A 12,578-nucleotide genomic window follows, 5' to 3' on the forward strand; every position below is an offset into this window, starting at 1 on the left:
ACAAATTTTGATGAATTCATGTAACAACAACATAAGTCCCTAGCCAGAAACAAATTAAGGGCGATTCAGTGGCAACTTCTTTTTTTAGGGGGGAAAATCATCCAAGTAGTTCTCCAGCCTTAAGTGAGGCGAGAGAGTGCCACACTCTTACTGACTAAAAATTACCCCGTTCCCACTCTTTGAACCGGAGCATCCTCTGAAATTAGTAAAGTAAGTACATAGGTAATTTATCTATACTGATTTTACAGTTCTGGTCTCAGATATCTAATTCATTAATTAAAATACAGTTGTTTTAAAAGCAACTTTAATTAACTAACAGATTAGGTTTAGTCTGAAGAGATGCACGGTTTTTATTTTTAATCTCATTTTAGTAAAGTTGTGCAAAAATAGTTTACATTTAGTTAATTACCTACACTTACTGTTTCCACTACCGAGCTTGGCACTAAATTAGATTTTATATTTTGTACCTATTTATTAAATTTTTAATCTGAATAACATATTGAACTAAATTTTCTTATAATAGAGGTGCCCATAATTCTCTTCGGCAGTAAACTCAGTAACTACCTCTATGTATTTTTCTATATTTTATGAAATTGTAAATATTAGCTTTGGCTGCTTTGGTGCTAAAAATCTCTACAAAATGTCTTCCATAAGTATTCTCACTACTTCGTTGTTACTATTATATAAGTACCTATAATCATGGATGTTAAAATAACTTATGACAAGCACAGGTCAAGAGACTGTGGAGAATTAATAAGAAAAAACATGGATGTCAAGCTGCCCATTGCTATTGAATTATTGAAAATTCTGTTGCTGCTAAATAGGTACCTAATTGGTATTTAGTTTGGAGGTCTCTGAATGGCACACAAATAGTGTATTGAAAGAAAAACAATTGTTTTATTAAAAATCAACTTCAATTTATTTCAATTTCTTATATTGTTACTTTATGGAATTTATGCAATACAAATGTTGTAAAATATAATTACAATAGTTAACAGTTATTAAATTTTAAATGCAGGTTTTAATTTTAATTATAACAATGTCATGGAGAAGTCCAATTTATGCTGACCAATTTATAATACAGTATATCATTTCCCATGATACACTATGAAATTAATAAAACAGTCCTTCATGCTACTTAGTGAAATCTTAATCCTCTACATTTTGCTAATGAGGGTCTCATATTGAACTATGGATTAAATCCCATTAAGCCCTAATGTTAAATATTACAGGCAAGTTTTAGGCATTTTAATTATAATACCTGCTATTATAAAATGATTAAATGATATAAGTAATCATTACAATTTAAATACAACTTTAGAACTCAAAGTGCCATGACATTGAACATTAGCTATGGCCATAATACAATCACTGTTTATAACAACACAAAACATTAAGAAACAAATTTGCACTAGTCACTATCCATTAAGCAATCCCAATATCCTAATTAGACTGCAATTAACAAAATTAATATATTTTAGACAATTAATTACCAAGCAATGAAATAGCATAATTGTCACCTTTGGTGACATTTTCCGTATACCTTTGCTATGTTAGATAGAATTAAAGAGCACAAGTAACTTGCACATAAAAAGCATTGAAACCAAGTCTTGTATGCCATTTCAGAGCTTAATGTATTATACTCAAACAGAGTTCTGAAAGTAAGGCAACCAATCACAGTGTTGTGATTGTTTGTGCCGAAACTCTCTATTAATTAGTGAAGAGGCTACTCTTCATTCATCTAGCTGCTTCTATTTCTACAGCAACCAGCATCTGACAATCGGTACTTCCATTTAAAATATACAACTTTGCTAATTCTTACTATACCAATTGTCACTGATAGACTTAGTTGAAGTAGAATATAGAAACATAATAATCATACATTTCTACGGTTATAACTGTACAGCAGTCACATTCCGTTGGCAAATTATTAAACATAAAATAAATATTAAATTTAGCTATAAATTGCCTAGTTACCAACCGGAATGGCTTTGTGAACACGCAGGTGGTGAATAACAAGTCCAATCTTACAAGAGGCCTGTATACAATAAAACTTACATTTGTTACATTGCCCCACAATTAAATATTACTAAGCAATCGCAATAATAATTTAAGACATATTTACACATCATCGTCGGTATTCCACAATTAAATAAGGAACTTAAATTAGAATAATTTAAGATAGTCGGGATATTATTATTAATAGGAATCAGTCATTCAGTATCCACAGTGATCGAGCTGTAGTCGATCGGTTGTCGTCTCGTAACCGTCCGGCGTGCGGAGCGCCCGGCTGTATTGCTTCGTGCGCTTTTTGAACATATGTAGCGCCGCCGGTGGCTCACGGCACGCTCCGCGGCGGTGACAGCGGCGACGGCGGGCGTCACGAGGCGAGGCCCCGCACCGGCCTATGCATAACTTAGGACTCAGCACGAGGTCGATCATCGACGCGAAAGCTTTCGGCTTGGAATTTGCCATGCTCTAAATCAAGGCTAGAAGTAACCTAGAAGTGTGAACTCGCCGTGTGAGGTACGAGGAGCGGGCTCGAGGCCCGGGGGGCCGCGGCGGCGGCGCGGACGCGACTCGGAGCTGCGGCCGCGCCGTCGCTTAAGTCGTATCCCGTCCGTATGTACCGATGCGTACTTCGTCGATTACGCTTGCCCACTCCAAAGCATATGAATCGGGGTCTTCCAAGTAATATGTACGGTTCGGCTGAAAATAAAAAAATACTATGTTATAGCTCTCTATAAATAAATAATTCCGCAAAATATGATAACTGTCATAATATTAATAAGTTGTTATGCAAGCAATGTTATTACTCACCGTGTGAACTAAAAATATTCTGAAGTTTTTGGCTTCAACCCGCAATTGAGGTGACCAAGGGATCTCACCCTTAAGCACCATATTGGCCGGATCTACATAAAATAGCCGCGGCCCTGTGGTTAACAGCAGCATGCGACGTCGTGGAAATAGACCCTTCCGCTTGTCGACCAAGCCTTGCTTCAAAATCAACTCTCCATCGACAAACTGATGCCATTTGCTCTCCCGAGATTGTACTTCGAGACGACGGCGTTTTTCTTCTGGACTAATGTTCAAGATTCCTGAAAATAAAAATGTGTGATTTAATAATAATTTTATCAGCGAAAAATTGTATCAAATCGAGATATTTTATAAAAACAGCTGCATGCACACACACAGCTGATTATAAGGTCAACGTTAATAAAATACGTAGGGCGTAACGAGCGAGTCATTCATGTCATGGCATAAGCGGTTGAGAATGTGCCACTCCGGGACGACGGCGACGTGCCGGAAAGTTGACGTCATACCAACTATAAAACCGTAAACCATATACTGACTGAGGACGTCCGTTCTGAATGTGTACAGCAGTGAATGCGATGACGTACTTGTTACTCGTGCAATGAGTGCAAGGATCATATTACGATCATCTGTACAATAGTCTGCTTATGAACAATTTTATTCATATGAAAAAGTTCGCTTATTTGGAAATAATCATAAAATAAAACGTTATTGGACTCGGTTTAGTTATGAAACGAGAAGCGTATAAATTTGCCAAGAATTCAGGTCATGGACGCACCAGTTGCCTCTTACTCGTCGCTTCACTGCACTCGCCCGAGACTTTGTAATTGTCCACATCGGATACATAGACAACCTACTAACATCTATTATTTTAAACTTCTACTAAAATAAATTATGCAGTTGCTAATGAGAGACGATTATTAAGAATATAGTAAAATGTAGACAATTACCTTTAGAGGTAGATAAGTCGAATTCCCACAGTCTTACAAGTTGTTTATTGCCCAGGCCGGGTTCAAGATGATCTGGCACATTATATTCCTCTTCAAATGAACCGCCGGGTAAATATGGGCTAATAGTTGGTGGCGTCTGATCCCACACATTATCCCAGTCAATTCCAGCGAAAAATGGATGGTTGCGAATACTGTCATAAGTTTCACCTTTGTCAGTAGCGCCAAGTCTCTTAGAATGATCTAGTACTAAGAGCTTTTCTACAAGATCTTTGGCATCTGCAGGAAAACCCTCTGGGAACTCGAAATCCATCTTAAGAATTTTTTGGAACGTAAGAAATTCTGTAGCCGCTCGAAATGGAGGCAAACCCGAAATCATCTGGTAAATAATGCATCCCAACGCCCACAAATCTGAGGCACGTGTGTCAACACCGTCGTGTAATAATTCTGGACTAACATACTGCGGTGTTCCGACGAAACTAATTTTTCTAGAGCGTTCATTTTGCGTGTCATCCGCATTATTCGCTGATGCACGAATCTCTTCCGGTTCGAGAATTTTGGCTGTACCAAAATCAGCAATTTGCAAGTGCATATTTTCATCTAATAATATATTTTCTGGCTTTAAATCGCGGTGAATTATACCCTTGGCGTGCATTTTCTCTAAAGCCATCAATAATTCAGCCGCATAAAATTTAGCTACATTGAGCTCAAAAGAGCCAACTTGATTTATGTACGACAACAATTCGCCATTTTTTGCAAAAGACAAAACAAAATATAGCCTTTCTTCATCTTGAAATGTGCAGTACAGTTTTACAAAACCATGAGGTACGTTAAACAGCATGTTCAGAGCATCTTTCTCACGTCTAATGTATTCCCTTTTCTTCTTTCGGATGATGTGAAGCTTTTCGCATACTTTAACTGTGAAAAAAATAAAAAAGTTATTATTGTCCTATAACTTTTACTATACCCAATTCAATGTATGATCTAACAATATATTTATACATACTTGCATATTCTTTTCCACTGTGAATATCCTTTGCAAGAAAAACTGTACTATAACAACCCTCGCCAATAAGTTTTCCAAAAATGTAATCTTTAGCGGTTCGTTTGGTGGGCTTTTGTGCCTGACTGGCAGCTGGCGAAGATGCTGGTGCCGAGGGCGCAGCAGATGCAGGCGCCGCCGGCGTTGTCGGTGCAGGCGCAGGCGCTGCTTGCATCTTGATAGGCGTCTCCACTATGATTTCGGCCGCAGCAATTGGGGCCCGTAACTCACTAGACGCTCGGCCGTTAATCTGTAATAATGAAAACACGCACTGAGTAAAATAACATTAAGACTTATTTCACGGAACTGTAGGGACTTGATCACAGACTCTGTCTAGTGGAACGTCGTGAGAGAAATGCGACGTCGCGTCGTCGCGCTTCGAAAGCGTGCACTTGTTTATCGGCTGGCAGCAGCGGCGGCGACGGCGGCGGCGGTGGTGGGTACGTCATGCGCGGTGGGGGCCAGGGGGCAACGCGCCGTCTGCAGTGCCGGTTTCTTTAAATTTAGGTGACCGCTAAATACGTAAACAATGCTTAAAACTAAGCGGTATAAAAATTGGGAAATATTACTTAAAACTCATCATAACGTGTTTACAACAGTTTGTCAATGGAACGTCAACATAAATGATATTTTTGTTTTTATTTGCATGGAGGTCCTAAAACGGTGACCTTTTTTAGCCATAATTTATTTTAAGTTTAAAGTAGCTTTTTTTAGTTTAATTTAATTATTTTAAATAATATTCTAAATATTTAATATATAAAATGTAAGATTTCAGCATCGAGGATTTAAATAGTCAAAATGTTCCGCCTGCCACGTTCACTGGCCTCGCCTACAGTTCGATGATCCAATTTTTCGAGTTCGTAGCTCGAGTTTTTGTTCATTTTTTACGGGGCCGTCGTCGAACAAAAAATGACGCTTCCATTCAACGTGAGTGGTGATAGAGATAGCTGCTGCATTCGCAATTTTGTCTCTTTCTAGCAACGCTGCAGAATACCGCGAGTTCGTGTTTAACGGTATATTAGCCAAAAGCAAACTTAATGAAAAGCGGCAAATGAAAGTAACTATAATATAACAGTTACTTTGCGGGAATGTCCATTCTTCAATTTCCACTGTACATTTTGTTTTTTAGGTTAAGACATTCTTTTGGCATTTGCAAAATTGTCTCGCCGACATTGCTTTCAGTGAAAGTCTTTGTGGGCGATAGCCTCTATTTCCGAGATGTGAATTTACTAGTGGAAAAATCCAATACTAGGGGGGAAAGGCGACGAGTTACAAACTATAATTGCCACTAGGTCACAGCACTGCTAATTACGTACGTTACTTAAGAGTTTACCTGTCTCCGAGATTAGATACTATATTATAATACAAGTTAAATAGGGAGAAAAATTATTATCATTGAATAAAACCTTAGTCAAATGAAAACAAAGCTTATCAACCTATATAATAAGTAGCAAATCTTGTTTTTTTATTTATTTTAATCAAAGTTACATGAATATACAGTGAGCAACTCTGCTTATGGTTGAAAATTCGGTTAGGAAATGAGTCACTAACAATTAAGCTCTGTTGTAAGCGCCGCAAATGGGTCTCGCATTCCGCAGCTGGGGCACTGCGTTGGGACGGTGCGGCGGCGGCGGTGTAGACCACCGTCACAACGGTACTTACACTCGCATTCCCACACCAACGGATTCCACCGTCTACTAACACCGACTTCATACCCGACCTAGATCCCCACCACTCAATGTTCCTTTACACCATTGCATTGCCGTTTGCGACATAACCCATATGACTTTACGTAATATTGAGATTTGTACGAACATAACAAATAATGCAGTTGTAGTTAATTTATTTTGTGTAGAAATAAAATAAACATGCCAACTACGGCTGGCTCACATATTATTCGACAATTTAATCGGGTAGAGACGGATGCAGTGCATTTAACTTGGCACTTTTGTTTGCTCTTCCTACAATCTACATCCGTTTTAGAGTTAACTAACATTTAGTCAGCATCCACGTGTTTGTTTAATTCAGTTAGCTAGTAATTAAGAGCTAATTTTATTAATATAACGAAAAACGAAACATAAATAAGGAATTCTCACTGCATGATCATTAATCACGTAGTGTAAACAACCTGTGTCGAACAACATATAACAACAGACGACATCCTTCGTCGCACTCAGAACGACCTCTAATTATTATTAAGTACTTATGTATGATGCGATTCCTACCTTTGTTTACAATCGTAAACAAAGGTTGATTTTATACTAATTCTTTGGGTGTTGGATTTTATACTAATTTAAGGTAGATAATAGTAACACCGATTCGGATAATAAGCTAGTCAAACACCACGGGCCGACGCAGTCGGTCTCGGAGCTTAAATAAGGATCATATTCTGTTGCTGATGTTTTGGGATAAAAGTAGGTTACTTTCCATTGCAACCTGTATTTTTCCACACAGCACAAGCCCTACAAAATTATCAGAAAAGATAAAGAATGTGGGTGTACATAACCTCCTCCGCAAAGTATTACGCCACAACATCAGTGATGACGTACGACAAACATTGTGGCGATGGCGTTGGCGTGTCAATTTTATCTAGATAACAATATTTGGGTAAAGGGCGATGAGTAAAATAAATCTTAAATTAATTTACAGTTACCTGATTTTGCAAAACTGTCTTGTCATGTTATTGAGCAGTAAGAACGATAACATATTGTTTTGATTTGGTTGAGGAAATCTTGAAATAATTATCAAAGTACTACAATATCTACTGTACCAAATAATCTTACTTACATCAAATTTGATCATAAATAAATTAATTATTACATGACAAACTGGAAAATTATATGAACTGCTGAAGATATCTAATGCAAATATTTTTGGCTATAACACCTACCCACGTGAGCGCACCACTAGTGCGTTATTGTTAAAGGTCGTGCAAATCATGCATATTGCGCGGCAGCGTTAACTGAACAATCTGCGTGTACCCAGTATCTGAAGGATACGTTTGTGTTTACGATAGTTGAATGATTGCAGCCGTAACGGTCTGTTGAATGCGGAGATCGTGAGGAGTTCGCAATGGTAAACAAGGTGGTCACGCCGGCGACGCGTGAACAAACAAGTGCGGTGCTGTGGCCGCGCCCGCCACTCGACTATGTTTGTTTGTATCACACGAGAAGAGACGCACGCTCGCCTTGCGAACGGTGCACGAAGTCATCCATTGACATTTTTACATACAAAAAAACAGGGCGAAAGTGTGCAATCACTGCTTTACACAGCGAAAGTTTACTAACAATTACCTGCCTATTGATTGTACGACATTGCCACGTCTTCGTTTTTTTGCCTATTCGCGGCATAAAATTTATATCCGAATTAAGAAAAATTTTCAAAACTTATTCATTTAAGTATAATACTTTTAAATATTTTTAACAACCCGTTTCAATTAAAAAAACTCTCCAAACTATATATTTTAATGTACCTAAATCATAAAAACTAAATACGCAGTACACAAAAAATACTTAATACTTTCACTTTACCACAATCTAAAACTTGACTTTAACCTAACGATTCAATCGTTATTCAACATTACTGGGTATAAACAAACCGACACGGGGGTACACATAAACACGAGCTTCAGACAGTCAATGACCTTACCTTAGATTTGGGCGAGGGCTGTTTCCCGCGCTTCGTGGAGCTCACGCCAAGTAATCGCAAAATCCTGTTAGCTGCTTCGAGAAGAGTTGCACTACCTCTCGATCCTCTTTTAACTCTGTTGGTCAATCCGCTCATTTCGCTTGTCCTCACACTTTGTTTTCTACCGTTTTTGTTATTGTTTGAAACGGCCAAAAACACGATCACAGTTCATTAAGATTGATTATTGTTCTTCCGTAAATATTCGGTCACTTTTAATAAATTAAATTAAATTTTGACGCACAAAAAAATTTAAGATATGCAATTCAAGATAAATAAATAAACAACGATAATTTTCCGATATTGTAAGCGCGCGCGTACGTCCGTTCGGTCAAACGGCGCGTTGCGGACTGACAACTTATACTGGAATGCAACGAAGCGACCTGACGCGAACAGAGCATTGACTATGTCTCTCTCTCGCCGCTAGACAGAATAATCGCATCGGTTGGCATGTATACGTTTGGGGGGAGGTGCGGCACGGCGGCGGCGGCAGCGCGCGGTTGTGAAACCCCATTCCCTTTTGCAACCCACTCCACCCTCCGAGTTCAATCTATGTGAGAAGGACGAAGCGTGGCATGTCACCCTACACTCATACCTCCTACACTGAAAAATCAACCACATGTAGCAAAGTCTTAAAGAACGAACGGTGTGATTATTTATTTAACAATTTAAGACCTAATTATAATCGCCTAAATATGTAGGTTTATAAGTATATATTAATTTAATAGTACCTAATAAACACATATTAGAAATTGATCCAATAAATTTTGTAATAGGTACTATTATCAACTCATTTAGATGTAGGGGCGGACAACAACGTGAATGGGAAGTAGGAACAAATCAATATAAAGTTGAATGCAGCTGTATAGTGATGGTGACTGCTATGCACAAAAAAGAGGACGCTACGCACTGTTATGCATCTGCGCTTCTCAACTGTTACTGTTTGGTATCAGATCTACCAGCCACTGTCTAAAATAACATTAAAATATAATTTCATTCATATATCTGTATATATAGAAATGCGATCCTTAATTTATATAAAATAGAATAACATAACTATATTATGACATAGTCATTTAGATTTAATTAGGTCTACCTGTATTTTATTTGACGATTATTGCACCTTGTTTCTGTGATCGGTCTTTTCAAAGATACGATACGATACGAGATTAGAACGATAATAATTTATTTTAACAGCAATAACAATCATTTAAACTATTGTTCTATTACCCTACACATTTACGATTTAACATTATTTCTATTAGTTAGGTAACATGTAATAAAATGTTCGATTAAGTACCTAGATTTTGTCTCAAATCACTTTACAAATAAATACATGTCCACATTATTTATAATGGATCCTTAAAAACGTATGCCATTGAAATATAATTTCAAAAGAGTAGGACAGCTAAAGGAGGTTTTTTTAATTTAATGTTACGTTGATAGGTTGAGTGAGCCACAGCAGATGTTGCCGGCACGTGCACGAAGCTCGTGCTTACTGGCGGGCACACAAACATGTGCATTTTGATTGTCATCCCTTGCATTCATAAAGTATAAACTTAGAGTGTTCAACAATATTGTTCAGTTTTATCGTTTAATCTGTTTTTTCTTCTGTTGTACTAACGTCATTTAGAAAGGTCACCCATATTTCATGGAATTAACGATATAGTAAATAACCTGGATAGAAAATGTGTATACTGTGTTATTCAGAAAAACAAAGATGATGCCAGGCCATGTCATGCACGTGTTCTAAAAATATCCAAAACGCGTCTATGAATGTAAATAATCGCTGTTGCTAACAATATACAAAAAAAAATCTAAGTTAGAAAACAATTATAAGCGGTAAACACTTAAACAGGTATAAACTTTTCTTGTTTACGCTTAGCTAACCTATTCATACGTATTTGGGGGACACTGTGTGCAGCGCGTGTATGAAATGCTGACGTTTTATAAATATCAACATACCTACGTAAGAATGTAATATTTTTATGTGTAGAAATAACAACGTAAATAATATTACATGTGGCGGCAGGTGTTGTGAATAATAGTCTCGTCGAGGCAACAGAAACGAACAATTTTCGACTTCCAAACATAGATTTTTTTTCGATTCAAGTTAATGCATATAAGAAACGCCAGGTGGATAGAAGTTGTTTTCTTTTTTCTGTTTGTCGTATACGCAGTTGCAACCCCTGACGGGGCCCCGATGAAGCTACGTTTCAAAACAAAATAAAAGCTGCATCGACCATTGAACCCACCACCTGGCACTGTTTTTATGTGATACGGTATCCATATGGAGCAGAAAAAACATATTGTTTGTGCACCTATTGGTTTCTCTATACGTAGATACTTTTTGAAATATTATTTGAAGTGGCTAAAGCTAATTTTAGACACCTTTCTATATCTGTAGTGTTATACGATACCGGTAAACCCCACGGTGCGCCTCATAGTAATAAACATTATAAATTACTTATTATTATACACCTATACACATTTAATCGACCGTGATGATGTTCAATATTCATTAAAGTATAATCTACCGTTTGTAGATATTTAACAAGGGTGTAAATAACAAACATGATAAACGTAGAACACTATTTGATAAAAGAGGGACGAGTACGTTTCACTCGGTTCATACCTCAAACAATTTTGGTGTAGGTGTATCGATAATACAACGATAACAATTGATAACCCATGCGCGAAATCATGCACAGATAAGATTTATCAGCGAATAATAAATAATTTACAAAACAAAGCATTTGATTCAAAATATTGAAATCTGCATTTTATGCAGAATACTACGGCTAAGTAAAAAACAAGATATGACTGCCACTGCCACGTGGATTCACAACCCATGTTCTGCTCAAGGAAGTATTGTTTTCTATTTCAATTGGTAAATGAACCCTAGAAAAAATAGCTTTATTTTGTATATCAGTACAGATTGGATTTTATGAGGATCATGTAAAAGCTACAAATTAAACTAAAATCTTCCATCGTCTTTTTTCTTCCTTCAGTTCATTTTATTTGTACATTAAACCCCCATGCAAAATGTAAATATAATTACTTCCATGGCAATAGGAGTCTTACACATTTTATTGGAAACACGTGCAAATACGACAAGGTCGTACGACACTGTTGCACGTTATTTAGCTATTCCAATATGTTATTTATATGTATTGTATGCATTTGTAGCACGTACGTGTAAGTGCATGTCATTGCACTCTAATAAAATACTGATTTCTTACACATGTAACAATGATTTACGTACTATTGTGCGAGTACGTACGTATTTATGAGCAACTATTACTGTAAATTATAATGAATGCACAACAACATCCTTTAAGACTTCCGCGTAAATATGGCTGACCCATAGCCGCGTCTGAATCATGGCTCGACAGGTACTAAACACGGTGTAGGTGACTACTGAGGATATTTTGTATGGAATGGAAGTATGTACTGGCAAAACAAATTACAAAGGCGCCTAGCGAAGGTTATCGACGTTCCGAAATGTCGTGGCTGCGGCCTTGAGTGGTCCTTTGACCCTCCATTGGAAGTAATATCCGCCGCTCTCGAACCACCTGCTCGAGTGCCCCTCGCATATTAAATATTTAAATCTTCAACGGTCTTATGGCAAATATATATATCTGTCTAATATACTATGTAAACATAACACGGGATACGTTCTAAAATAATCTTAATACAATTTTAAAACAAAATAATTCTTCCAAGTTGTAAATAGATTTGTTTTCTAAACAATAATACCCAAAACAGAATGATAAGTAGATATTTAAATAGAAAATATTCCAATTCAATTGAAATAATAAATACGCAAGTATACCAAACACAATTGAAGATTTGCAAATTCACAATAGATACCTATTTCAAAGTACTCTTATTAATTATTTTCGCGACACACGGGCGTGATAAGTTCGATGACCGACGAATTAATTCAAGGGCCTTAACCGTAGCTTTTATTTTCCTGATAACCTTCAAATTGTGGCCCCGCGGGTAAGGTGAGCTCGCAATATACTCTTTATTTTTACCTAACCACTGACTAACACGGTATATAAACCATTTTAACGTTATTACTAATA

At 37.1% G+C, this 12,578-nt stretch overlaps 1 protein-coding gene across 5 annotated transcripts in view; it reads right to left on the bottom strand.

Annotated features, from left to right (window-relative positions):
* Positions 1–892: 892 nt before the first annotated feature.
* Positions 893–12,578, bottom strand: part of LOC118272397 (3-phosphoinositide-dependent protein kinase 1) — a 55,133-nt gene continuing 43,447 nt past the window's right edge. For 3 of the 5 annotated variants that reach the window (XM_035588880.2, XM_035588882.2, XM_035588879.2), the window contains 4 exons: positions 4,768–5,053; positions 3,765–4,679; positions 2,821–3,098; positions 893–2,709 (listed from right to left, as the gene is read on the bottom strand). In XM_035588880.2, coding sequence (XP_035444773.1) covers positions 2,605–2,709; positions 2,821–3,098; positions 3,765–4,679; positions 4,768–4,978 — 1,509 coding nt within the window. In that variant the 5' untranslated portion in view covers positions 4,979–5,053 and the 3' untranslated portion in view covers positions 893–2,604. Of the gene's footprint in view, positions 2,710–2,820; positions 3,099–3,764; positions 4,680–4,767; positions 5,054–5,131; positions 5,411–8,451; positions 8,885–12,578 lie in introns of those variants that run through there. The other 2 variants (XM_035588878.2, XM_035588881.2) reach the window with 2 other exon arrangements.

Source organism: Spodoptera frugiperda, chromosome 4 (assembly GCF_023101765.2).
Source record: "Spodoptera frugiperda isolate SF20-4 chromosome 4, AGI-APGP_CSIRO_Sfru_2.0, whole genome shotgun sequence".
Taxonomy (NCBI): Eukaryota; Metazoa; Arthropoda; class Insecta; order Lepidoptera; family Noctuidae; genus Spodoptera; species Spodoptera frugiperda.